This window comes from Toxotes jaculatrix, chromosome 11 (assembly GCF_017976425.1).
Source record: "Toxotes jaculatrix isolate fToxJac2 chromosome 11, fToxJac2.pri, whole genome shotgun sequence".
NCBI lineage: Eukaryota > Metazoa > Chordata > Actinopteri > Toxotidae > Toxotes > Toxotes jaculatrix.
Window position 1 is genome coordinate 8,790,047 of NC_054404.1, and position 27,919 is coordinate 8,817,965.

Genomic DNA, 27,919 nt, shown 5'->3' on the forward strand with positions numbered 1-27,919 from the left:
GCAAAAAATGTAAACATTGTGTAATTTTACACCTTCATCCTAAATGTAATTCAGGCTGTTGTAAATATCTTGTAAACACGGTCCTTTGCCAGGTCGAGTGGACTGTTCCTCAGACAACATGAACATTGTGATTGAGAGGACTTACCTGAGCTCTCTCGGTTATGACGGCCACAGTCTGTACCTGGATGACCCATACTGTCGACCCCAGGTTTCCAGATACCAGGTGGTCTTCACTTTCCCCATCAACACTTGTGGCACAGTTCGAAAGGTAGACAACTCATCAACATCTGGAAAACATTAACAATATGCAGTACTCTGTAATAATTCTCTTATAAACTACTGTGGTAAGGACATACAGGAAATGCAGATGTCAGTGTATCAGGACTATTGAGCGTGACTATTTTCCAATGTCTCCTACCACAGTTTGAAAATGGCCGAGTTGTGTACACCAACACCATCCGTGCCTACCCCTCCAGCACAGGAGACATTATACGGCAGACCCACCTGAAGCTGAATGTGGGTTGCCGAATGGAGCAGGACTCAGTGTCCCAGATCGCATACCTTGTGGAACATGGTGGCAACAGCAGCATTACAGGCACAGGCAGATTCAACACCAGCATGGCTTTCTACACATCCAGCAGCTTCTACTACCGGGTGTGTTTGAGCAGTAAAGGGGTGACAGTTTGTGCTGATTATTCCTGTTGCAAACACATACACATTATGCTGATATTTTGCTTTTACACTCTCAGGTGACTGACGTTCCCTATAAGGTGACTCTCAACCAGAACATGTATGTCCAAGTGGACCTGAGAAGGGGTGACGACACCCTGGTCCTCTATCTTGACACCTGTGTGGCCTCACCATCGCCCCATGATTTCCAGTCCAGACCTTACTACCTGGTCCGTAACGGGTAAGACGAGTGGCGCCTTGCTTCACTGCTCCCTACAAGCAGTACAGATTAAGCGACTAACTTGCTCTGGTTTCCTGTGCCTGTTTTCAAAATAAGAGCAGGTGGATTAGTATCATCAGAGCTGAAACTTCCAGTGTCACTAAACATTACAAACATTGGTGCAAAGTAACTAAGCACATTTTCTAATGTACTCTACTTCAGTAGGATTTTAAGGTACTTGTACTTGTGTATTTCCATGTTCTCATAGTTTATACTTTAACTATTTGGCTTGTGACTTCTTAAAAAAAGGTATTTCTAACCATCATCAATATTAACGGACAATCAGACAAGTCAGTTAAAGCAGTCTCTCTTTCATCTTCAGATGTCCTGTGGACTCTACCTACCACGCCTACGTCACCGGCACCCGTCCCTATGCCCGTTTCTCATTTAAGGCCTTCCAGTTCCTGCGAGCCACAGAGTGGGTGTACATCCAGTGCAAAGTCCTGATATGTCCGGCCTCTGACTACAATTCTCGCTGCCGCCGAACCTGCAACAGACGTAGGACCAGAGACCTGGGGTCAGAACATGATAGCCAAACTCTGGTCCTGGGTCCCATCCAACTCAAAGGTATGTAGCTGTATGTACCTGGATCAACTGAAGAATTACATTAGGTTTGCAGGATGAAAAGTCACTGTCTCATGATCTCAGCAAAACATGACAGTAAAAGACATTTCACTATTTCTCTTTGCCAGAGCCTGAAAAAAAAGGAGATTCATAAGCAGGACAAGGCTTGACTTGATATTGCAGTGAGCTGCTGAATTATACTCACCATTTTTCTCTTTATCACACAACCTGATTAAAAGCATCATCAAAAGACAATGTGTTTGTGTATTTCTTCATGTCATGAACATAAAATATTAACTCATAATAACAACAGTATCACTTTTGTTGATTTCTGTCGTTGAATCCAAAGAAACAGAAGGAAAACAAAAGACAAAGTGCAGTTAGAAAACACTTTACTTATAAATTAGTTAGATTAATCCATCTCACAATAAAATGATTTGCCATCCCAGAGGGAGAGAGTGATCGCCAAAGGGCTTCAACATTCACCATTACCTATGAACTTACGACACACTGAGAGAACATAAGGCAGTCATTACTGGATGCCCCTATTACTGGTGAGCATGGTGACAAAGAGGTGGTCCTAAAAACAGTAACTATGTTCTCCACACATGTTGCTAAGCAACAGACAACAGTACCCAAGACAAAGAACAATCCCGCTAAAGTTGTGGCCTTAGTGCAACATGATTTTGCTTTTTTGACACTGAACATCTATCCAACCACTCAGAATACAATACTCAGTAAATATTCAGAAAAGCACTGGGATCCATGTGGTAAATGGGGAATCTCAGTGTGTTATCACAAAGGCTAAAACGTGGCATCCCCAGTGCTACGTGGCAATCCTGAAAAAGTGTTCACATGAGACACAAGACTTGGTGATTCTGTCCTAAACACGGAGATACTGAATATCAAAGTGACTTTGTACAATATCAAAAGATCAGAATGTGACATGATGTAACTGAAAGGATGTGGAAAAACCCTTTTCAGAAAGTGAGAGAAGTTACCATGATGCTGGTTAAAGAAGGGCACTGTGTGGAGGAACCTCAAAACAACACAACTTCAACAAAATCTGAACAACTTACCTGGCTGACCAAAACCACTGACGCAATGTTTGGCCAGGATGTATTGTGAATGCCATCTATTTAGTACATAGGCATTGATTTCAAAGTTTCTTAGCAGCATTCATGAAGAAGAATTTTGGCAAAAACAAAACAAAACAAAAACATGGCTACCATAGAAATCTCCAATGGCCAAAAAATGTTTCTAAGGTTCTGGGCCGATCCATTACAGTAATAAGAGAATAATTGTGATAATATTAATCTTCAAAGTAACAGTCCTCTTTATCTTGGACACACAAGAAAGTGACTATGTCAGGCACTGCAAAGAAATAGTAGTAATGCACCAAGCACTGAAATAATTTCAACAAGGCTTAAGTAAGATCACTCAAGGCCAACAGTTTGACTCATGTGAGTATCATTAGAGAAATCTTTATAGCTCCTGGAGTGTTGAGAATTTATTTGGGCGGCTCAGTCAGATGTGCCCTGCAAAAAAAAACAAAAACAAAAAACTTTTGTTTCTTCTTTGCAGTTTATATTTTTCTAAAAGAACATTTTGCTGAGAGCGAGAGCAAATTTGTTGTGTGAGTAGACCCTCCCCCCTTTGGCCTCTTGACAGGCACGGGTGAGCTACAGTCAGATGATGTTATTTTCAGAGGGGTGTTCAGAGTCAACAAAAACATGCACATCTAGCAACTGCATATGTATATGGGTCCCTCAAAAGATGGAGTCTGCCCTTAGCATTATTGGTATCACACGAAAGGGATTGGAAAGGATCAGCACCGTGTTTGACCATCCTATTTTTCAAATCAAGTATATGCAACATTAGAGTTGGTTTTCATTTACCTCAGTCTCATATGATGCATAAACTTCAAGGAATGCTGTGAATTTGTTAACTTATTTCACTAAGTTGAATTAGTTTGGTCGAGTGGGGAAGTTGTTTCTCTGATTGTTAACATCACATGAATGTGACTCCCTCCACCACCACAAATAAATTCTCAACCTGTCGAAAACACTGATCATCCCTTTATAATACACTTGAATGGGCACCTTGAATTATACAAAATGTATACAACTTTCAAAGGCTACGCTACATCAAGGCCAAGTAAAAGACCAATAAATAAAAATTGCTATGGAATTAATAAAAACAAAGCTGTCCATTAAAAGTTCATTCAAAGTTTTCCGCATTCATCCATTACTTGTGCTGCCCGCGGGCAAAGTGGCACGCAAAGTCGTACTTGCTCTTGCACTTGTAGCCGCAGATGTTGCACTGGAATGGGTTCTCGTAGCCGTGGCAGCCCATGTGGATGGTGTAGAGGATGTTGTCAGGGAAGTAGATGTCACAGTGCTGGCAGTGATGCAGCATGTGGGGGTCTTGGAGTGGGGCGGACAGGCCTGGAGCTGGCGTACTGGGTTGGCTGTTGGAGATACTAGGGGTACTGGTGCGCCCACTGTGGTCGCTGCTGGGTCCCCCTCCAGGGCTGCAATTGCTGTGGGGAGGAGCCCGGGGCTCTGGGGTGATCGGGGAAGAAGAGGAGGCATGGGCCATGCTGGCTGTAACAGCCACAGGAGCTGTGGCAGGGTGAGGCTGCTGGATGAGGAAGGGCTTCTCATCAACGATAGATTCTGCTCCAGGAGACATGGGAGGTTGAGTCTGGGCCTGCGACTCTGAAGGGAGGCTGGCCAACTGGCCTGCCAGGGTGGACAGCTGGTTCAGGGGGTTATCCATGACCATATCGTGATGATGGTGATTTTGATTTGTGGAGAGCCCATCCTCGACTGCCCGATTCTGATTTTCATAGGTCTCCTGACGTAAGTGGGGCAGCTCATGGGAGAAGTCATTCACGTTGTCAGCCTTGTGAACCACCATAGAAGGGGGGCTGAAGTTGATGAGGAGCCGACGGCCATAGCCCAGTGAGCTGGCCTTCTTCTGTAAAACACTCAGCATCTTCTTGTGGGAAAGTGAGCGTGCACCTTTCATTGGGAGGAGTTTGTGGCGCCTGCGGCGATGGTGCGACAAGTTGCTACGGTCGCTGCAGCGGAAGGAGCACAGCTCACACTTGTAAGGCTTCTCGCCTGTGTGTGATCGCATGTGGGCCTCCAGGTGGCGTTCGTAGGCCGAAGCAAATGGGCAGAGGTGGCAGCGGTGCGGCTTCTCTCCTATTTAATTGGAGAAAAAAAAAAAAAAACACAGGCTAAATACCGAAACTTTATCAGTGTTACCCCCTGAAAATTAACTGTTAATACTTACCTGTGTGAATTCGGATGTGCTCAATTAGTCGTGCTGTGCCTCTGGTGGCATAGTTGCAGTAGCGGCACTTCAGCTTGCCATCATAGGTTCTCTCAAAACCATCCACAAGGATCCCTGAGCTGTCCTCCAGTGACATGTCTACGGAGGGGTGATCCAGTCCATTCTGACTGCAGTCTGCTTAGAGAAACATTAGCAAGAAAAAAATTTAATGACATATTCTAAAAACTCTGATTATACTTATATATATATATATAAAGGAAGTGTAAAACAAGTTCAGTATGTCCGTATGTGCACCTGTGACCTGGTTGCCTAAAAATAAACTGTATGAATCAGCACCAAACCCGGACGCCTAAAAATTGTCGAATGTACAAATAAAGACTATAAAGAGAGATTAGATGACATGTAGCTGGTTTACCTGCCGGCAGCTCGTCCGCCTCCTTGACGCCGCTGACAGAGCCTGATATCATGTTGACATGTTGAGTCTGCTGGCTCAGATACTCCTGGAAATCCTTCACAAAGTCCAGCGTGTCCGGCTTTTCCTCACCCATTGAAAGAAAGTGGCGCAAATGTCCAACACTAAAAAGAAGTGTTACATGTTTTACAGCGGCGGGGTAAAATTCCCGGACAGCAACGATGAAACGACACGGGGTCGGGAAATTAAAATACCACAAAAACACACATGCAACCAACCACATCTGAAAGAGTCAAAGTAGCAGTGTCGTTAACGTAGCTAGCTGATGTCGAAAGCTGCACACCTACCTCTTTGAAGATAACTCGTCGGTTAAATGTAAACAGTTCTGTTTGCTTGCTTGGAAAAGCCGGGTGTTTTTTTTTAGCTATCCAGACACAAAGACGGGATAATCCTGGAAATCAGTCACTCACAAGCAGGAAATCGGCGCGATCCGATGTGAGCTCGGTCGCTCCTACACACCGCTCCTCATCACCGTCATGTTGTTACCAAAGCTACGTACGTTGCGTTAGCCGTACAGCTAACGTTAGCTTATCTCGGAGAAAGCATCTTTGTCAACAGCAACGCCGGTATCAGATCGACACGGTCATTTATTTACATCGTCCGTACGCTTGTGAGTAAACACTCAAGAAAACTGCTAATTTCAAAATATCCGTTCCGTCGACACGCGAGCTACGAGTCACACAAAAAGAGCCTGTGAAATCAAAACAATAAAACTGTTTGAGGGGTCAAAGTTCACTGTGTGTGCACCGGTGAAACCCGTCCCGCCACCAGTTCTATGTACCCGCGAAGGAAGGTTCCCACTATTAAAGATGTAACTTTGCTTGAAATACAAATTGATGCAGTTGTCCACATTGTGAGAAATCACTAAAAAAATGTTATTCAACATCTGTAGAGGACAGTGTGAATCGACAAGGCTACTTATTTTTCTGTGCCTGAAACCCAAAGATATCAATTTTCTATAAATGCCCAGGCCTGTAAACAAGCTACAGAGGACTGGGTAAGATACCTTTTAACATAAATAATGTATTATTTACTAATCATAAAATGAAGCTTACATGTTTTCATTACATGTTTTCAAAATAAATGTGTGAAGAAAACATCTGCTACCAGACTTTATCCAACAAGCTAAAAATGACCTTTGACAGAGGAGGACAGACAGATGATTAATAAGCCATAAAAGGATTTTAACAGTGTTAAAGGCTTTCTGATACAACATGCAACAGGTTTTTTTCTGCTGCGTTTCAGCATTAATATTAACACAATGTATTTTTCCATCCAAGACAATAACTTTTTTTTTTAAACAGCTATATGGATTTGAGACACCCATCTCTTGCCACTACCTAATGAAGTTAACTGATATACGTGTCCATTCATGTCCCTGACATGACACACTTTCAGATGTACAGCTCGCAATTATGTGCAAGTGGCAAATGAGGCACAACAACTGCATTACTTTCAAAAGCTATTGACTCATTCATGTTTTATCACAATCAATAATTTACCAGTAAGAGCTTGGCGAAGATCGCATTGCTCCATTTGTGTCAAAGTTGTAGGAAAACCACTGAGGAGAAGATGATAAATGACCAACTTGAGTGAGGCTGCTGTATCCTTTTACCGTATTACAACTGCTACTGTCAGAGCAATAGCATTACAGGAGTAATGTAAACCTGCTGCCAGGGAACTCTTTACTTTGTAACATGAGTGACTCAATTGGTGTTGACAATTTACCTATTTATACTATATTCTGTATAGTAACTATACTTTGTGTGTGATGTCTTTCAACAGAGTATTTTAACTACACAATTTTAACTTTAATACTATTTTAACATTTTTTTCACAGGTCCATTTTGTCCTGCATGTACACCTGCTATTGCGTGTCCACATTTGAGCACAGTTCAACATCCAGACACTAGATGGCGGACACGTCTCAGTGATAACACAGGTTCTTCCTATTCTACCACACACTGCTTTCAGACACAAGCACTCCACGACACAATTTTCAAAAGCTGAGACATGTAGGCGAGTGTTGCTCATAAGTCCTAACCTTGCAGTAAAGGTCTGACTCATCACAGGTCATAGCTATCACTGTGCAGACATGGAAAGCTCAGTGTACTGTCAGCTAGTGAGTCCTGTCTGTGTCAGCTGCCAGTCCCAGGGGAAAGCATGTATAAGACCCATGCAAGACGTGACAGTCGACCTCATCAGTTGAACCATGACCGCCGGAGCAGCCAATTACATCACCTCCTAACAGCCTGTCCACACTAATGTTATTTTATTGCAATTTAATTATGCTCAGGTTTCCACTGGGGCCAGATCCTGCTGAATAATTTACACACAGCCACAATGATTTGTAGACACGAAAAGACAAAGTGCACACTTCTCTGTGCTCTCATTTGTTTCAGTAGTTTTGTTTTTAATTCCTATCATATAAATCATTGAAACAATAATCTGATGTTGTATTTCCTACTAAGAATTTCCTGCAGTTAGAACCAATGCAATCTTTGGTTTGAAGGACAGATTTATTAAGCCTAAAAATACTTAAAGGGAATAACTGATCATACTTAATTTTGCATTAATGATATGTCCACTGCACAATATATTAAGCTGTTCTGTTAAAGGGCAGTGAGCATGTATTAATGAGACTGAGAGCAGGTAATACTCAAACAGGGCTTAGTGGGGCTGGCATTTACACCCAATAATGCTATGGTCACACTAGTGGAAACTTATAAATGAATGAAATGATTTCCTACGTAATTCATACTGTTGGATGGGAAACTTTTACCCATGGATACAGTGACATATATCACATATCTAATGTAATATAAATCAAACATGCTGATACAAAATCTCTGTTTATTTTGATACAATGACTCATATACTTAACATTTTGTAAAGATCTGATTTGAACTCAAAACCTTTACAAGACTAATCTAAATCATATGAGCGAGTTTGAATATACACACTGCCACACGTAGAATGGGCTCTGGGACAACACCTGTCTTTGAGAAGGTTGCAGTGTTATCCACTTGTTCTGATTCACATTTAAAAGGCCTGAATGAAAAGGTTCCCTTCTCCTCTTAACTGCTTGATTTACAGGCTGTTTGTGGTTTAACGCCACACAAGACAATTAATTTGCTCCTCCTTTCCTGAAAGAAATTGGAATTTAATTTAGAGAAGGTCTTAAGCAGTTTTTTAAGACTTGGTGTCATTTGTTGGGCTTGTGTAAGAGCCGCATTAGAGATTACCCTCCTGGAAAAGCTTTTTAATCCTAGACAAGTGCAGCCATAGTAACGGTAGGCGGGAGCCTCTTGGAGGCAGAAAGGTGAAGGGGGACTTTGACGAGATTTATTCTTTTTCTACTGAGACTGTTTCTTTCTTGAGGTCTCCCGCTCCACGTGGAGCATTTGAAAAAGAACTGAGAGGGTGGGGGGAATAGGAAAAAGGAGGTATATATTAAGCTTTTCTTTCCTCTCACCACTTAATTTCCTTGCAGGCGCGCCTTGCGCTGTTGTAATGAATGTAATTGCCGCCTTTGATGAGAATGCTATTATCTGGATCACACTTTACATGGGCAAACAAGACTGCCCCTCCCTCCACCTCCACCTCCCATTTAACTCAGCAATGAGACCCCCCAATTATGCAGGGAACAAGTGGCTTTTCATAAAGCCAGTGTGTCGCTCTTGATTGGTGAGGCTTGGAGCCGGCTACATGTGGACAAAGGATAGATTAGATGTGATATAGGCACACCAAAAACCCCATTTCCTTGATTAATTTCCTGCATGCCTCACAGAAAGGGCCCACTCTCTCCCCGCTGAATTCTATCTTTCCTTTAAAGGCAAACTTTCATCTTTTGATAGGTGTGGCAGCTCAATGGACAGACAGACATTTTATTGACCTAAGTTTAACCACAGCTGCCTGGACTAAGAGCAAAAAGAGAAGTGTGTCACTTCAACATAGCAGGATGGGCTTATTTTTCTTATAAAAAGCTCAAAATCTTTGTGGTCCTACAGTATTTCTGCCCTCAGCCAGGCTCAACTCACTTTTCATGCTGATCTGTTTGTGCTCTCATGTCATCACCCTCTGCACACACACACAGGTTGTTCACTCATTCTCTGTCTCTTTCACACACCCACACACAGACACACCGAAGCACGCTAAACACCCATTTGATAATAGTGGCGAACAGATATGATGGGAGTTTATGAGGCGACGCGCGATAAAGCTGCTGTCACCTTAGGAAGTGTTCTTCTGACTACCTTATTACCGTATTAAAGCACGTCTCTACGAATTCACACACACCGCGGCCTGGCTCTGACAACCCGGCGTGATTCTGTCCAATATTCCACCAGGCTGAAATATCGAGAACAATCAAATAGACTGTCACAAGTGACAAATTATACTATTACTCCTCAAAGATTGTCATCCTTGAAATGTATTCATAGCCATTTCTTCTTTATCGGTGAGTGATTATTCCTCTAAGCAAGCAATTCCCCAGTGATAAATTGGTAATCAATTCATTTGACTGTTATGCTTTGAGAATGGCTGCGAGGGATCAGCAGCGTTGGTCACTCTTATTCACTTGCATATATATCCAGCACTAAGTCACGATGCTGTTGGGCCTGATAGATGCCAGCTGCCTGACCACCTGACTCTTAAAGGTTTATACCATCAGAAGCAGGTTGCCATCCGGACCCAGTCACGACAGAGAAAGAATTGGCCAATATTTTTGACTGAAGTGGCATTTTAGCAGTATTTATTTGATGGTCCTACTACCAAAACCATGGGTCACAAATAAAGAAGATGGTATAATAGCTTTTGACTGGCCAGCTAGCTCTCGACTTGAAATGAAGTGTCCAGTTGTGAGTTATCGTGGCCAAACGTCATTTGTACAGCCTGAAAAGTGGGGACATTTTTCTAGCTTGTCACTCTCTGGCTATAGCTCATTGTCCTGAATGATGCCTCTGAACGCACAGTTGCCCTAATACGAGCATTTTACTCACACTGCAAGAAGGCTGGTAATGGATTAGCCTGTCCATAGGAAGATAATATAGTGTGTCCACTGGCACATCCTTAAATCCTTAAACACCAACGGGTCACACAGAGAGTATCAACTCTCTGCCACACTGCTCACATTTAGTTTGATCTTAGCTGACTGAAACTAAACAAAGATCTCTTTTTTCAGGTCCGCACCTAACAATTATATTCATAGATTATTTGTTGCAATTAATTGATTAATCAATTAATCATTTGGTCTAGTGGCAAAGTTTTCAAATTGCTTGTTTTGTCCAACTAAACATCCAAAACTTAAAGACATGTAGCAAATCCTGCATTCTGCATTAATCACTTATCAGAATAGTTAATGATGAAATTATCATTTCATTTAATTTTGCTGGTAGTATCTATATTATGAATACCAATGTAAAATAAATTCCAGTTTGAATTACCTTGTTGTTGAAAGGTGCTACAGTATACAAATAAATCTTACTTTAATTAGGACACAAAGATTTTGTGAAAGAAAAAGAGTCTTTGATGATTTTGAATTATACAAGAGCAGACCTGGAAAGGTAATAAAACATTCCCCTCTCCTCCCCATGAACGTTTTTCAAGAAGTGCTGAATAAACGCAACAACATTTTTACCTGACAGCAGTAAAACATGTTCATAGGGATGTTTTATTAAACATCCATTTATGTCTTTACACATTGAGGTCCCTGTAATAATCATAATGCATCAACATCAGTATCATTAACAAAACTAGTCCCGGTATTCATTGGGGAGCTCACAGCATTAAAACCTCCAGTGCACTCTAAATTAGCTGTTGAGTTCTGATCTCTGTATGGATCTGCTGGAGTGGCTATTGAGTCTGCGTAAAGAGTGGTCTGAAATGGACAGTCCTGCTAATGTGAGGGAAGTTTTAGATTAATGAGGCTTCTGCCCTTTCAGGATATTGATCAAACCCAATCTGGCCAGGAACGATTTCCCATGCTCCCCTGCTGTAATATTAATAATGTATCAACATCATGAGCAAAACTGGTCTCAGTGTTCCTTGAAGCACCTACGGGATAAAAAAACACAAAACAAAAAAAAACTCAAACCGCCTAGAAGTGCGATACACACTTTAAATTAGCGGTTGAGTTTTGATCTCTGTGTGGATCTACTGGAGTGGCTGTTGAGTCTGAGCAAAGAGTTGTCTGAAATGGACTGTCCTGCTAATGTGAGGGAAGTTTTAGATTAATGAGGACTTTGCTCTATTGAGGGCAGACTCCTAAAATGCTTTAAAATTTCATTTCAGAGCAAACAATGAATTATATAGTTAGACTTTCAATACAGAGGAATGAAAAAAATAACAATGGCTGGGCTTCATAAAGGAGAAAAAAATCATAGCTTATGCAATTTTGAAAGTTACTGACTGGCCAGATACCAGAAAAATACAACAACACATCTCTGAGCCGTAGTAAAAAGTAAACATCTAATTTTACAATAAATAAATCTGAATCTGAATTTTATTACAGGACTGCACTATAAAGAATTTTAAAAATTCCAATCGCAACAGCATTCAAACCTCAGAAAAAGGTGATGCCCTTAATTAACCACAATGGCATATATCTGTGATGGTCAATTTAAAGTAATTTTGGCAAACTGTAGTTGGACATCAACAAATGCTTAAGAGCCCTTATTTTAAAGGTGTAATTCAGGGGAGTAAAATCAAAATTTTGAGTTTTGTTTTTCCAAACAAAAAACACTCAATAGACACAATTACTGATTAAACCAGTCTGAGCAGGAACAATTTCCCATGCTCCCCTGCTTTTTTTTTTCTACTCAGTGACAGTACTGGCACTAGCCAGAGGCCATCACTGCAGACACCGTTGGGTTGTTGTGTTTGGTTTTAGTTTGATAATGGAATTTTTATGAGAAGATGCTGTTTATAGAAGATAACAGACTGCAATAAGAAAAACAAGCTGCCATGTTGGGCAGTAGTGTGCAGCCCTGCATTGTTGCTTTGACAGTTGACATTTAGCTCTAGATTTGGACAACCAAACAAAAAATCTTTATTTTAACATTTTTTTGGTTCTGAGATTATTTTTTTTAAATAGAGGATTAATATATTGGGTGAGACTATTTCCAGTCCAGATCAAATCAAACATCCTTTTTCATGAGACTTCTCATGAAATCTGTCACTATGTGCCGTATTAACAAGCTTTTGGCTTCAACCCCAGAAATCATAAGCTCCAGAGGCTGCTTCCTCTCACTGCAGTGGCCCCATCTCTGGCCCTCCTGCAGGCATCGTTAGCCAGACGATGATGGGAGCCACCACGGACATAATGGGAGGGTTGACTGACCCCTGACCCCGTATCGATCCGCTGGCTGTGTCCAGCTGGGCCTCCCCAAACCCAGTCAGCTGGAGAGGTGTTTAAAAGCTAACACCCCGGCTCCCATCCACTCTGTTACACACTCATTAATTACATCATTTACCTGTGACAGTGACAAACCTGCCCGGCCACGCCGCAGTTTATTAGGGTCACTGTATAAAGCCCAGGCCAAACCCAGATCAAAAGTGTGTGTGTATGTCTGTGTGTTTGTGTGTATGCGTGTATGTGCAATGGAGAGTGAAAGACCCCATACATCTCATACAGTGTGGGATTATGAGTATAGATGCATGCTCCAGAGGGGAGTGTGACTGTTCTGTCCTGGCCTGTCGGGCTCCTTAGTGGGGAAATTTATTTTGATTTATCTGATATGTTGAAAGACAAAGATTGCCAATTTCCTTGTACAGACAAGAGGATGAGTATAGATTCTAGAAACACAAGGGAAAAGAAAAAGTTTATCATTGTAGTCCTTGTAAAACACCGCAAAAGCAAAGGCATTTGACATGTTTTTGGATGAAATATAAAATCTTGCGGATTTAAGGCCACTTTCTTTTTATGTCTTTTGTGTTTTTACTTTCTATGCCGATTTGCTGACTCAGTTCTTGGCCCGTCTTTGTTGTCTTTGCTGCTCACGAGCAGCTGGATGTTTTTGGCCCATTCATTTCTCAACTTTTGTTGCTGCCTTTGCATTGCCTCTTATTTCTGCAGGTGTCCCCAATTCTGCATCCACCTAAAAATCAGCCCCGCTCCCCCCGCCTTCACCCCTCTATCGTTTCTCCTTTTTCAGCATTCACCTTCCTTTTCTCCCCCACTATAGCCCTCTACACAATAAAAGACTATTGGTTTCCTCTTGCCATACCTTTCCCACTACACACTGGTATTTCAATCTCGACTCAATCGAGAAGGCTGACCTGCAGACATAAAGAATTGGCTTTAAGGCTTTCGAAATGGAACTAAATCTGCTGCAGGTCACACTGGGGGAAAATAAGCGGCAAATGTAAGTAAGCATGAAATAGTTTTTTCATAAATAATCCAAATGACAGCAGGCTTTCTAATGGTGCCAGGGGGCTGTAAAAGAATATGTTGCCAATTTCTCCCCTATTAAAGTGAAATAGAAAGCCAAATACATAACGGTGTTGACGGAAAAGTTGCATACCTGGGCCCGTTGGAGTGGAGATTGAGGACACAGTTGGGTGTTAGAGGTAGTTGTAGTTGGAGGAAAGGTGGTGGAGTGATTGCTAGCCTTACAGTCAAGGTCTTTTCACTGCGGGAAGAAGAATGCCCCTCCTTCACATCAAATCAATTGGTCAATAACTGCCCCCTTTTCCTGCGTGTGCACAGGTAGGCAGCTCTCATCTGTCCCGGCACAATGTTGATTTGATTTGCACTTATGTTTTTACAAATAATCAATGCTCCATTTTGACTAATACAATGGCCTGTAACAGTATACGTTGTCAGCAAGGGAACAATGCTGTATGGGTTTAACAGTCTAAAAGAGCACAGAATTATCTTAGTAGAGCTCCAAGTCCTTCAGGATTAACAGTGGTAAAGAAACTACTCAGATCCTTCACTTAAGTAAAAGTAGCAGTGAATGTGGAATATAAAAAAATACCCCATTACAAATAAAACTGAATATAATATGTAACTTAAGAAAAGTGTGCTTAAAGTACATAAAGTAAAAGTATTCCCTGTAAAGCAAATGGTCTCTGTGAGTGTTATAGCAGTAGATATCATATCATCTGATTATTATTACTGATGCGCCAATGTAGCGCTTAAAATAAACAGCATTTTATGTATGTAAAATGTCAATCTATAAAGTAACTAGTAGCTAAAGCTAAGTATAAAGTAGCATAAAATGAAACAGATACCACAGATTAGTACTTGAAAAAATGTACTTGTTACATTCCACCACAGAAGGTTTGTTTGGTTTTAATCCAGCTATGTGAGGCCACATAGTTGTGTTCTGTGTGTGTGCTTGCGTGTTTACTTTTTAAAAAATTATCTATTTATTTTACTTGTTGAATTGTGTTTTTTTGTTCTCATCTCATTATTGTGTTTTGGCAACATAGTTCACCTGACACTCATGCCAATAAAGCATATTGAACTGACCTGAATTGAGAGAGAGAGAGAGAGAGAGAGAGAGAGAGAGAGAGAGAGAGAGAGAGAGAGGGGCTGATTTCAAGCCCCCCCCTTCAGTCAGACTCAGTTATTTATTGCTATTAAATGGTTAATTTTCCTGGGTGCCCTGAGGACTTTGGGGAGCGTTAAAATGTAAGGAAGATAGAGTTGTCAAGGGCTGGTGTGAATGCTTGATGTATTAAGAGAGCAATTTTGAGGGGATCCATTAGGGATTGTGCCGGTCCTTCGTATGTATCCCATTTTTATTTAAACAGAAGGAAAATGATGATATGACTCATGTGATTTTTATTTAATTTTATGTTTAGGGAGTATTTGATATAACTTCTAGTTTCCACATTAAGAATTGATGTGCATTTGAACAATCACATTTTTCTCTATCTATATATATCTCTATATCGATCTACTCTCAATTGTCAGTTTATTAGGTACACCTTTCTAAAACTAACGCAGCCTAACCACAGTCCTGCAGTAAATCGTCCCTTCATGATGGTCACTGTGCTCAGTTTTTGCTGAAACTGTTTTACAGAGGTGTTGATTCAACTTTATGGTCATTTTGAAGGCTGCAATTTGTGGTGCTGTTGAATTGTATTGCATTTTACAGACAGGTGTTTCCATTATTTTGACCACATCAAACAAGTCAATGACGGTGGGCTAAATAACAGAAACGGCTGCTTTACAATCCTTTATTTTTATTCTTACTTGCAAGCTTAAGAAATTTAAGGTTTTTTTTAATCAAAACTCTTAAATTTAGTGAATACTCTCCAGAGGTCTCATAAGTTTGTTCCTACTGGCTGCAGCACAAAAACAGAGGCGAGGCAAGTTCTGGACTGAGTGAACACATTATTGTTTATGATGAGTAATCTAGTTTTCACTCATTTGTTTTTATTCTATTTCCTCACCAGCAACGGAATTTATTTCCTGCTTGAGCTTAATTCTGTCTTTTTGTTTCAATTTCAGCTGATTTTCTATTATTTTATTCCTATTTACTAATGGAGGCAATTAAACTTTCATGTGGCTGAAAATATCAAAGATTTCACACAAATAAAATGAACCTTTAAAACAATTAAATTTACATAATTGTTGTCAGAGTAAAATGGAACAATCCTTTTCAAAACTGGAGAATAGGACAGATGTAGGCTAAATTTTTGTATTTGATTGGCTGTTTGGCTATTCTGCCAAAAGTTTGTTGACAAGTCTGCAGTTCTTTTCTCCAAATGGAAGATATCATTGGTGTCAGTTGGTGTGATTCCTGTTATCTCAGACTTGGAATTATAAGGCTGATGTGAACGTTTTTTCCTACTCGGGTGCTTGTATTTAAGGTTTAAACTATATGACCTGAATGCGGCATGAGGTGGTCATCCAGTTCATCCCAAAACAGTGGGGTTGAGGTTGTGGTCTTTGCAGTCCAGTCAAGTTCTCCCACAGCAAACTTCAAAAACCATTCCAGGAAACAGGAAAGGGTTTTCCCCAAACAAAGCTGGTTTGGTGCAAAAAAGACATGTGTCCACACACTTTTATCCCTGTCTTTAGTTATTTGACTAAATATATAATGTTGGAAAAAAAATACACTATGTTAAATTTAGGCATGTCAAATAAATACCTCTCTGTCTCACACTTGCTCTGTGTTTAAATTCATGTGTCTATGTGTGTGAAGGCCTGTCTTGCCTCTGCTCAAGTTTCCTCTCATTAGGCAGTCCTGACAGCTGCTGGAAGAGGCAGAGGAGCCATACTAATCAGCTGACAGTAATAGCACTCTTTACCACCCCACGACACAAGAGAGGGAGAAAAGAGAGAAAACAAACACCAATTACTGTCCGTCACCAGGCAAGGGGGCAGTCATGTTTGGGCGCTCTTTGTAATCATGTGCTCCTTGCTATACTCACAGACCAAACAAAAGGGTCAGCGGAGTTGTGTCCACTGGGAGAAGATGAATATTAGTGTCAAGTAGGAAAACACAATTTTTCTTCTCTGACCTGGAGAGTGAGAAGCTTGTTGAGTTTAATAGTCTTGTTCCTGTTTTGTGTCTGGGTATTTCCTCTGTTATCCTCTTTGATTTTGGAACATTCATCCCCCCTATATGTTAGATAACTGCAGCTAAGCTGATGGAAAAGCAGAAACAAAGAAGCAGTTAAGGTGCTGTTAGTTTTGATTGGTTAGTAATGGGCTCTTATTCATTAGCCAATTTATTGATCCATCAGTAATCAATTCTTGCTCATTCCAAACCCATGAACTGAATCTCAATCCATTTCATGAAGTGTCCGAGTCAAGATGAAATTGGCCCCTTTCACATACTTAATCCTGACAAGAAGATCTGGTTCCTCTTTAATGTGGAGTTCTGTCACAATACAGTGGAGAGTACACATCAATCACCTGTATAGGTTACAACCCACTGGCTTCTGAGGCTCTGAGAGACTCAAGCTGTGGGGAGACTGCAGGCTGTCTCTGGCCTGTGGGTGATGCACCCTGTCTGCTGGTTCGGATCTCACTTGAGTCGGTTCCTCTGGTCTGCTCACAGGGGTCTAGGATAACACTTTCTCATCCCTCTCAGGATCACATCCTCGATACCAGCGACTCCTCAATTATGCAGTGACACAGAGATCAGCTGTCTCCTTGGATGTGGACAAGATAATATAGTGACACTGAGTGTGTATTACACCAGTTCTCTGGGTTTGTTGCCAAGCTCTTTAGAGAACAGAACAGGCAACCTTATTTGAATGTGTTTAGTTTGAAAATTTGATATTAAAGATTCATTTGTACATGCAAGTACACTAATATTAGGAACATGCTGAACGTACAATTATATGGCAAACTTGATGTACATTAAACTATGTCTACTATACTCTATGTATACTATACTATTTATGATAATATACTATTTATACTATTTGGGACTATTTTTTGCGGAACCTCTAACCTGTTAACTTTTAACAGAACCAAAGGTTAAAAACCAGGCTAGTTATTACCCTGTTTCCAGTCTTTATGCTAAGCTAAGCTAACCGAAGCCATGCTCCAGCTACATATTTAATATACAGACATGAGAGTGGTACAAATCTTTTCATCTAACTCTGCAAGAATGAGCAAATGAGCATATTTCCCAAAATGTCAAACTAATCCTTATTTTTTTGCTGATGGGTTTACGTGAATCAATGGTGTGATTAATAAGATATGAAACAAACAAGCCTCTTTTTTTTAAAAACTACATTCTTGGCTGAATGGGTCGCCCGGGTCACATTTAGATATTGTTAAGTGGCTTTGAATAGCTCCCTTGATTTCACAGTTCCAAATGACCCGCGATAATCAGGTCATTAAAATGAGCCCATTCTCCACATCTGACACACTTCCACTCCCGCCTCATCTGAATAACAAATCAGCTCTGGAGTGCTTTCTCAAACAGAAAGGCGGAAAAAAAAGAAAAGAGGGAAAACCGACTTTCTCTTTATTTTCAGGTTAACCTTATCACTATATTCAGGAGTATAGATAGTGAGTAAGCTAGAGGGGGGAAAAGGTCCTGTCAAAAGTGCCAGTGCCTGTGTGAAAGTACCCGGTTTTCTTAATTCATCCCTTAGGACCGGATAAGTCTATCAATCTGTTAAATTGGAAAGCCATTAGGTGCCCTGGTTTATGTGTTTCAAGCTGTTAACTAGAGGCTGATTGATTGTTGTTCCTTTGATGGGATATGCTGATCTAATCTCACTGTGTGCACGTTTGCAATAAATTACACAATTCATTTCCCCCATTTAGAGAGGGGGGAAAATCACACCTCCAGGCATGCCTACGCTCTGCAGGCAAAAGAGCAGGGAACCTATTTTATGGTGCCATTTAGCCAGCAAGCTTTCAGCAATCCCAGCCTTCTTTCTAACCCCCTCCCTCGCCCTCTACCCCTCCAAAAAATCGAAGCATAATCAAGGTGTATGTTTAGAAAATTTATTGTTATAATTTTCCCCCATAATCTCTTCCATTTTCCTGCAGCCGCTCTGACATAGATCATCATCTAAAAAGAGAGAATGGATAGCAGTTTAAAATTTATCGGTCTTTGATTCTCAATTATACGTGTTTATGACTTCATCTGTCTTCAGTGACTTCAACCTTTTCCATTATGGTGGAATATTATTTGTACGGAATCCATTAAATTCACAAGGCAGGACTCTAATGGTTGGGCTGCAGCGATTTGCAGAGGGAAAAGTTTTGAAAGGCTGGCTTTAGGAAAAACGCGGCTGTTATGACACAAGAAATTGCTTTATTGATGGTCTGCTCTGCTGCCTGTGCATTTGGCCATTTGTTACCCGGCCCATGTCTATATCTCAGGCTGACACTGATGAGAACTTTTCTGTTGCCCTCTCCAGATTACTGAGTTGTAATGACACATCCAGGCAGGCTGGGTAAAAGCTGACGATCCAAGGCAGAGTTTTTAGAGGTACAGAGGGTGGATATTGAGGCTGGGTGCCTGGAGGGCTCGGATGAAGCTGCTCATAATAGAGAAAAAGGGCTACATCGCTCCTATGACTGTTTCCGTCCGAAAGCTTACAGAGGTCGTCATCTCTGCTGAGAAACAATAAAGGAAGAGAGCGTGTGATAAAATGTAGATAAAATGAGAGCAGGGGAGATAAAAAAAGAGGATACATCTTCTCTGTGCCCATATCTACTCATAAGGTACATGCTAAGTGGCATGTTCTCAAATTATTTCTAAAAGTGATTGATCATACACTAAGGGAATATTACAGCCTCATGTGACTGAAGTACATTTGCCAGGAGAGCCGTCATCCTCATCTTAAATACATGTTGTTTCCTGTTTACACAGAAAGTAACAAGATTCCCTCCAGTCAAGTGGCTGCTGAAGTGTTCCAACCCGAATGACATTGAGCTCCTTCGACTGGCTGATGCAAGGGGCCGAGTAAAAGCTAATCAGGCTGTAATTCAAGATTCGCCTGGCCACTTACGATCGATACCTGCACAATCCCAATTAAAGCTTGCTGGGTCAGTGGAGGGCCACCAATTCCTTTACAAGTTAAATGCAATACTTAAATCTGAGCAATCTCAGTGTGGCCTTCGTTGGTTTAATGGTTCGTCCCAAACAGGAGCGTCCAGTTTAAAGTGCAGGAAGGACACAGGGTGGACAGGCTTTGGTGATAAATGCTGCTGTCAGTGTGAAAGCAGTTTGACACCAAGATCTCGTTGTCCAACTGGATTCTGTGCAAACTCCCTGCTTCAATTTCTCATTCAATTCCAACTGGAAACAATATGTTCAGAAAGGTGACATGCACGGACAATGTTTTATCAGATGACATCCTTCTTTGCTTATAAGCCAGAATCATTTTAGATGACTAGATTGTGTTGAGTCTGATATAATGAAGTACAGTAAGACAGGAGAATGTGATTCACATTAAAATGTCTTTTTTTTTCTCTCTTTTTCTTTCAGTGTTTTTTCTTTCATTTCATTAATGAGTACAAAGACTCAGCCTAAGAACCAGTGATGGAAAGTAACTTGGTGCATTTACTCATGTACTGCACTTGAGTACAGTTTTGAGGTACTTGAATATTTTCATTTCATGCCGCTTTATCCTTCTACTCCACTACACTACACTTCACAGGCAAATATTGTACTTTTTAGTCCACTACATGTATCTCACAACTTTACTATTTACATTTCACATCTGGATTTCTACATAAACATGATAATCTTAAAAGAAACTTTACAATGCATGGTGCCTCCTGTCATGTTTTAAGAGTGTAAGAGTTATGAACAATTAACATTTTAAACATTTTAAATACTAAATGTCTGCGTTTTTTTTGTATCATGATGCACTGTCACCGATGAAATTACTACTAATAATAAAGAAAATAGTTAAAATTAGCTCCATCTTGACTAATAACAACAGTAAATTGCTGCTAACTCATTAATGCATCAGCAAGAATAATATAACGGTACAACACTGACAGGGACCATTTCACTTTTGATTCTTTGCATTCTATGGATTATATTTACATTGCAGTATTGCTACTTTTACTTAAGTATCTGAATATTTCTTCCACCACTGCCCAGAACTCAAAATAACAAACTCACAGTTCCACCATCGGCATCTCTTACCCGCCTATTTCTCCCATTCTCCTTCCAGTTTTCGCCCTCTGAGCTTTTGCCATTGCGTCCATGTCTTTTATCACAATTTTGACCCACAGAAAGGAATTCTCACAAGATATCAAAACAAAAATCTATATTTAATATGGGAGCAATTACAAAGTGAAGTTGGCTGCACAGGGCCGTTGTCACCAGAGCGCGTGTTTTTCATCAAATAGGTCATTAGACGATGATGGATGTAAACCTATAAAGTATCTAAACTGGACCTTTTAACAAACCACGAGCAACACTATCATTTCTCTAATAGAACCTGCTGACCGTGTCATTCCCTCCTGCCATTTGTCATTTTTCCTTGTGAAATAATCAATATCTGGGCGCTTTGAAATAAATAATATAAAAGTCATAGTAACCTACCCGAGGAGCAACAAAAATAGACTTATGGAGCATTCAGAAGGGCTGTGTAGCCTCTGGGCAATGCCTACTGCATGTTTCTAATCAATGCATAATGTGAACTGTGTTTTTTTTTTTTTAAGTGCAGACTACAGGATCTTACTTTCTACTGTTCTCAGGGTTAGCATCTGTTGTGTTCTTTATACACTCACTTAAGCAAAGTCAAGCCAATATGATAAATATCTACAAGAGTTGCTTTGATCCAAGGGTTAAAATAATTGAGAGAGTAATGATATCTGCACACTGGACAGCTTCCAAATAACATATTCATATTTCACATACCATTTTGTCACATACATGTTCATCAGGCATCAGCTTCTCTGTGTGTTTAATTTCCTACATCCTCCACCTGAGCCCACCTTCTTTCCTTTTGACATATTGTGACTTAAATATTTATGACTATTCACTATATTGATTTTTGACTTAAAGAAAAACATTTTTTCTTAAGGACTGTCCACAGACAAACAAACAGACATAGAAACACTGGCCAAAGTACTCAAAATCAAAAACATGCTTGTCCTCACAATGTTTAGCCATAGAAGTACACACACACACAGACTCACAAGATGAAAACAATACGACCCATTCTGTTGCAACTGTTAATAATTCTGGTCAAATCAGGGATAGGCATGCTTAGTCTTAGAGGCCACTTGTGAAAAAGTACCAGATATATAAGAATCATGTGCAGACTAATCTTGACTTTCAGAAGATTAGTTCAGGAAGTCAAGCTCATAAAGTAACACTTTTAAAGATCTTTGATCCAGTGCCAAACGACTAGAATGATTAGTTGCAGTTGATTGTTTGTGCTCAGTAGTGTTGTGGAACATGCAAATAACATAAATACTGCAAAAACACGACTGAAACTTCAGAGGTGTAAGTGTGTTTTAGCTATAAGTAGGTCTGTTCCTTCATAGAGCTCTGGTGGATATGATTCAGTAGTTCTCTGCAAATAAAATAATAGAAAATAAAATGACTACCTCTGGATGTTATGTTTCAAACAAGTAGTATAAGAATTTATAGTCTGTCTCCCTTACACCTCCAGAAATCAAAGATTCAGACTTTGTTATCCAGCTTCTAAAGAGCTGGCCATATTCCCATTATTCCAATATTCACAAATATTGGAATAATTGGATTTTTAAACATTTTGTACTAATAGAAGCTCGGCACTGATAACAGGGTAACAGGGTACCTCTTGAGTAGCTCACTAAATGAATAACACATTAATTACACAGACAGGCCGGTGCATGTTTGAACTCTACAGATGATGGGGGAGAAGAAAAAAGTACAACCTTTACCTCCTCACTGACACCCATCATTATGGCCGCATATGACATGGCTAATGAATGTCTTCAGGGGAACAGATGATGATGATTCAAAAGTGACATGAGTACGTCTCAATTAGGTCACACATGAGATCAAATAGGACAGATGTGTTGTATTTTTGAAGACAAGAGTCTTGTCAATGTCTATCTTGGTCTCACACAAATTTGTTTTCTGTCTCTTGGGAGGACAGTGCATCGACTTGCATTAATTCCCTAATCTTAACTATAACCACTGCATGCCCCAACCTTAACCTCCCTTTAATCTGACAGTGTAATACTATTTTTGTGCCCACAACGTGACTGATACAAGCACCAGCGCACACACTTTCCACACATGGTCCGCGCACTTGCATTTCACCCACATGGCCCACAGAGGACGCTGTCTCCCCGTTCTTTCTCTGCACCGGCTCCCAACCAAGGGGCTGCTTTCTTTCTTTTTTTTTTTTTTTGGTTAACAAGTCAATTAATATCAATGAGTGAATATACATAGCACATTTACAAAGAGTGCAATCTGAGGGATGAATTAACCAAATCGATTAGGGAGGAATAAACGACTGTGCGACCCGCAGACATTGTGGAAGTGGCCCTCGCTGAAAATCAATGAATTAGAAATATGAATCTAATCGCACATTGGTGACACGTCGAGTAGCTGCAGCCTGATCTCAGGCCTTTTTCATATTGTTTTTGGGAAGAGAAAATCTGGGGACTGTTTGATTGGACTTTAGGCATGGAGACCCCCTTAGTTAGGCATCTATTTAATTTTGTTTTGATAAGTGTGGATGAAAAATAGCATAAATAAATAATATTTAGGTTGGTATAATTGGGTAACAGTGGGAGTAGGATGTGTTGTTGAACAGCTTTTACAGACTTGTTCATATCCCAAACATTTGTTTTTAGGCAATTTGCTCTGCTCCGTTTAAACAGACTCACTATATAAAAGCATCACAGTTAGGCCTTTACTATAGGCCCACAGAGTATATAGGCTATTTTTTTTTTCTTTAAAATACATATATTTTGGTGATAATTCTACAGGATGGATAAAGTCTAACTTCTCCTAAAATCTATTCATAAATGCCCTAATTAATATTAAAAACCCACCACACACCTGCAGCGAAAGAGTGAAAAGTGGTTCAAAAGTGCATCACTAAATATTAAAAAAACTCTGGATTACGAGCAGCTTAGTGCAGTCCATCTGTGTCTCACTGTAATGTTACTTGCGTGTTTGAGGTGCTTCCTGCGATGGCGCTTATCCCAAACCTTCCTTTTTGGCGCTAACAGCCACTGTGTTCATTTGCTGCCTAATTGGACTGTATGAGACCAATAACAGGCGAGCGCACACCGCCTGCAGCCAGAGCGCACACAGGAGGAGGAGGATGGTCTCTCTCTCTCTCCCTCTCTCTCCTCACCGTCTCTCCCTTAATCCCATTTGCCATTGTACATGCCCAATCGCCTATACTTTCCGCATTTAACTTGGATGACATTTTTATTTCATCATTAGCATCAGACGCCAGACTGACTGACACGGTGGACACAGTTTGCGTTTTGACGAAACAACCCGGAATGAGACATCTCCATGTTCACACGCTTTTTTTTTCTTCAAACATTTTGTTTTATTATTTTTCTAGCCTAGAAGGACGCGTGTTTTGACGCGCTCTCCGAGTGTGAATCGAGTCTCCGCGTTAAATCATTGAGAAGAATAAAACAGGGACTCCTCGCAGTCCGGATATCGACAGTCTGTAAGTCAGCCTTGTTTTTTTTTCCCTCTTTCTTTCTTTTTTTTTTTTTTTAATTCCTGCTTCCGTGGTCACCTGCGTTCAGACCACAACCACAGCGATGCCAGAGACAACGCAAGAGACGTGCGCTTCGGCCAAGGACTCTCCTTTCTTCATTAAGAACCTGCTGAACTGTGATAGCAAACCGTCCAAACCCAAGCCCGTACTCGCTGCCACCAAGGCGGCCTTGGAGGGAGGATTTTCCCTTTCCCAAGTCGGGGACTTGCACTTTCCACGCTTTGACCTGCCCGCACAGAGATTCAGTCTACCGGCTCACTACTTGGAGCGCACCTCGGCGTGGTGGTACCCCTACACCCTCACCTCATCCGCCCACCTACATAGAAGTGAAGGTAAGGCTGAGACAGAAAACAACAATATTTATTGTACATGATGGGCACACACGGAGTATCACTTTCAGCCTCTGAATCCCGTTTTAATGTTTTGAGTTTTTCCTCTTGATCATTAAACGAGAGAAGGGAAACTTTATAAATTTCTATGATCTCTCAGGACCATGTCCTCTGTTGTCCGCGTTTTGTAACTTATAATAATGTCTTACTGGCGACCAGTCGCTGCACTTCCTCCTCATAAAGTGACTAAACAAAAGTGGATTTTGTGCGTTTTTGGAGCAATAATATTAGACGAACTGTCTTTACCACTCCACAGAGAGTATGACGCCTCGTCCTCTGTGGAGGCCTATTTTGTTATGCCCCGACGTGGGATAATAGATCAATAAAGTGACACACTGTGCATAAAATGAAGTAGACATCATGAAATCATCGGATGAGGGTGACGATGCGCAGCGCGCTTTTGATTTGTCTATTGGCGCTCACTATGAACATCTTACCCCTGAGGCTTGGTCACTGACAGCCTGTTTCTGTGATTTATTCATGTGGAATTTAAAACACGCAGATGTGAATGGCACTATCATGTAGGGATAAAAAATTGGATTTCTTTAAAATTTTATCGTTAGGAGAAGGACTGTAAAACCCTGATTTGTTCAAATAAGATTAAGAAGTAAAGCAGGCCTGTAGATTATGAATATTTTACTTCTTTAGTCTATGAAAAATGTCCTTTTTATGAGGGTAAAAATAGTAGCCTAATGTGTCAGTAATGTTTAGCTCTAAAATGCTTTATGTTGTGAGTCACATTTGAATCCATTTCTACCATTTTCTCCCCCAAAGCACACAGGCTGTGCAGTATCAACAGGGTGTAATAAAAGTCCAAATACAGTGTTAATGACCACATCTCCCCGTGTTCCACATTTCAGCCACCGAGAAACCAGGAGCCAGAGACTCCTCTCCAACCTCGGGCACGGACAGAGACTCTCCGGACCTGGTGCTCAAATCCGAGCCAGACGCCAAAGACGACGATGAGGACGACGAGCACAACAACAACAAAAGCGGTGACGAGATAATCCTGGAGGAGAGCGACACGGAAGAAGCCAAAAAAGACGAGCTGGAGGAGTGGAAGAAGAGAGAAGATGACAAGAAGCCGTGCCGCAAGAAGAAGACGCGCACGGTTTTCTCCCGGAGCCAGGTGTTCCAGCTGGAGTCCACCTTCGACATGAAGCGGTACCTGAGCAGCTCGGAGCGGGCCGGGCTGGCCGCGTCCCTGCACCTGACGGAGACTCAGGTGAAGATCTGGTTCCAGAACAGGAGGAACAAGTGGAAAAGGCAGCTGGCCGCGGAGCTGGAAGCCGCCAACCTGAGCCACGCCGCGGCGCAGAGGATAGTCCGAGTGCCCATCCTCTACCACGAGAACTCGGCCTCGGAGAGCGGAGGCGCCGCTGCCAACGTGCCCGTGAGCCAACCGCTGCTCACCTTCCCGCACCCTGGCGTCTACTACTCTCACCCCATCGTCACATCAGTGCCGCTGCTCAGACCGGTTTGAAAATAGCTGAGTTTTGCGGAACAAGTTCAAAATCAAAATAACAAGAATAACAATAAAAAGACTAAATATTTTTGTACAAGTGACAGAATGAAAAAAAAGATACACGCACACGCACACACACGCACACACACACACGCACACACAGTCTACGTGGACTTTATGTCATTTTCCATAAGGGTGCCGTTTACACGTGATCCAAAAATTCGAATCCCGTGTTATTATTATTATTATTATTATTATATAAAATGATCACCCTGGAGTTCACCTGCTCACACTGCCTGATGAGTGTCCTTCTTTTTTTCCTAGTTTTTACATCCTGACTGTTACTGGACAGGCCACCTCTGTGTGATATACTAAGAAAAAAAAAACATACTTTGTTTACAGAAGTTGGCGGCCTAAAGGCGCGGGCCTGCTTATCAGCTCACACACTTATTTGCTTTAGTTCACATTTCCATACCCTGATAACACGAATGATGTGCAATACATTGACGGTGTGCTGTGAATGAATGAATCCACTGAACGGGAGAAATGTTTTGGTGTGTCATGTGTTCACGGTGGAACACTGACTGGGCTTTGTTGTGATATTTCCCTTTTTTTTTTCTCGCTGTTTGAAGCGTTTGACCGGGGACAATCAAGACACTGGCAACTGTAAAAATACTCCTGTAGCTACATGTTTAGTTTTAGTGATTCTCAATCGTGTTCCCTCCACACGGACACGTCCTTCAAGCACAAGTGTGAACTCCGATGTCTCTTGATCTACTTTGTGTTTTTGAGCAGGGGCGCAAAAAATGTCGACTACACTGGTGTACAAAATATGTAAATGTATATATTTAATGAGGCGCGGGGAGAGGAGCTGCCACTTGCGGCTTCTCCTTTGTACAGTAAAAACAACGTTTTGATATTGTATTGCTGAACCATGTTGTGAAATAAATGGAGAATATTCCTTACATTTTAGGACATTTTTCTTTTGTATGACTTCCTTTCAGCATCCTGGGGTGGATTAGAAAATAATCTGAGGAGGTTAAATGGAGCCATTTTTCTACAGAACATTTCTCTGAAATTTTGTGTTCACACGACATTCGGAAAATTTCACCAACATTTTACGCACCAAGAAAAATACACATGATTAAAAACAGATGGTGATAGGGCAGGTTAATGCTTAACCTGATAACAGATACACGCCACAAACACACGCACACACACACACGCACACACACACTTGGGGCTCGGGCAGGTGGGTTTCTGTAATCATCTTAGTGTTATGCACTTTAAAAACGTTATTTTACATAAAAAGTGGCTCGGTCAATTAGATGCGTAATTGCCACCATCTTGCCAAAATTATGGGTAATGTATTCAGAAGAGGACATTACTCCCTGAGTATGAGCCGCTGTCTTTTAACGTGTTTTTCTCGTTCTCACACACACACGGTTTGTGTGTGTAAGTGTGTGTGTGTTGAAGTCCATGTTCAGTGTGAGGTGATCTAAGGCAAATATCACCGCCTCACTATTCTGGCGTTGCAACAAGCCGTGAATGTTAATGTTAATTATTATTTTATACTTATTTTCTTTTAATTTAAGCACATTTCGAAATATGTCTGAGCTTTATTTTATTTTTTGGCT

At 41.0% G+C, this 27,919-nt stretch overlaps 2 protein-coding genes across 3 annotated transcripts; one reads left to right on the forward strand and one right to left on the reverse strand.

Moving 5' to 3' along the window:
* Nucleotides 1–1,888: 1,888 nt before the first annotated feature.
* ikzf5 (IKAROS family zinc finger 5) lies at nt 1,889–6,004 on the reverse strand. Of its 2 annotated transcripts, none has more exons than XM_041050603.1 (4): nt 5,576–6,004; nt 5,232–5,392; nt 4,817–4,990; nt 1,889–4,725 (listed from the first exon to the last, which is right to left on the reverse strand). In XM_041050603.1, exons 2-4 carry the CDS (start codon nt 5,362–5,364, stop codon nt 3,761–3,763), a joined length of 1,272 nt encoding a protein of 423 aa, XP_040906537.1. In that variant the 5' UTR covers nt 5,365–5,392; nt 5,576–6,004; the 3' UTR covers nt 1,889–3,760. The 2 variants fall into 2 exon arrangements, with proteins under 2 accessions (XP_040906537.1, XP_040906536.1); XM_041050602.1 differs by having other exon boundaries at nt 4,817–4,993.
* Nucleotides 6,005–24,111: 18,107 nt separating this feature from the next.
* On the forward strand, nt 24,112–27,208 carry hmx3a (H6 family homeobox 3a). Its single transcript, XM_041049989.1, has 2 exons — nt 24,112–24,760; nt 25,678–27,208. Exons 1-2 carry the CDS (start codon nt 24,472–24,474, stop codon nt 26,298–26,300), a joined length of 912 nt encoding a protein of 303 aa, XP_040905923.1. The 5' UTR covers nt 24,112–24,471; the 3' UTR covers nt 26,301–27,208.
* The last annotated feature ends 711 nt before the right edge of the window (nt 27,209–27,919 follow it).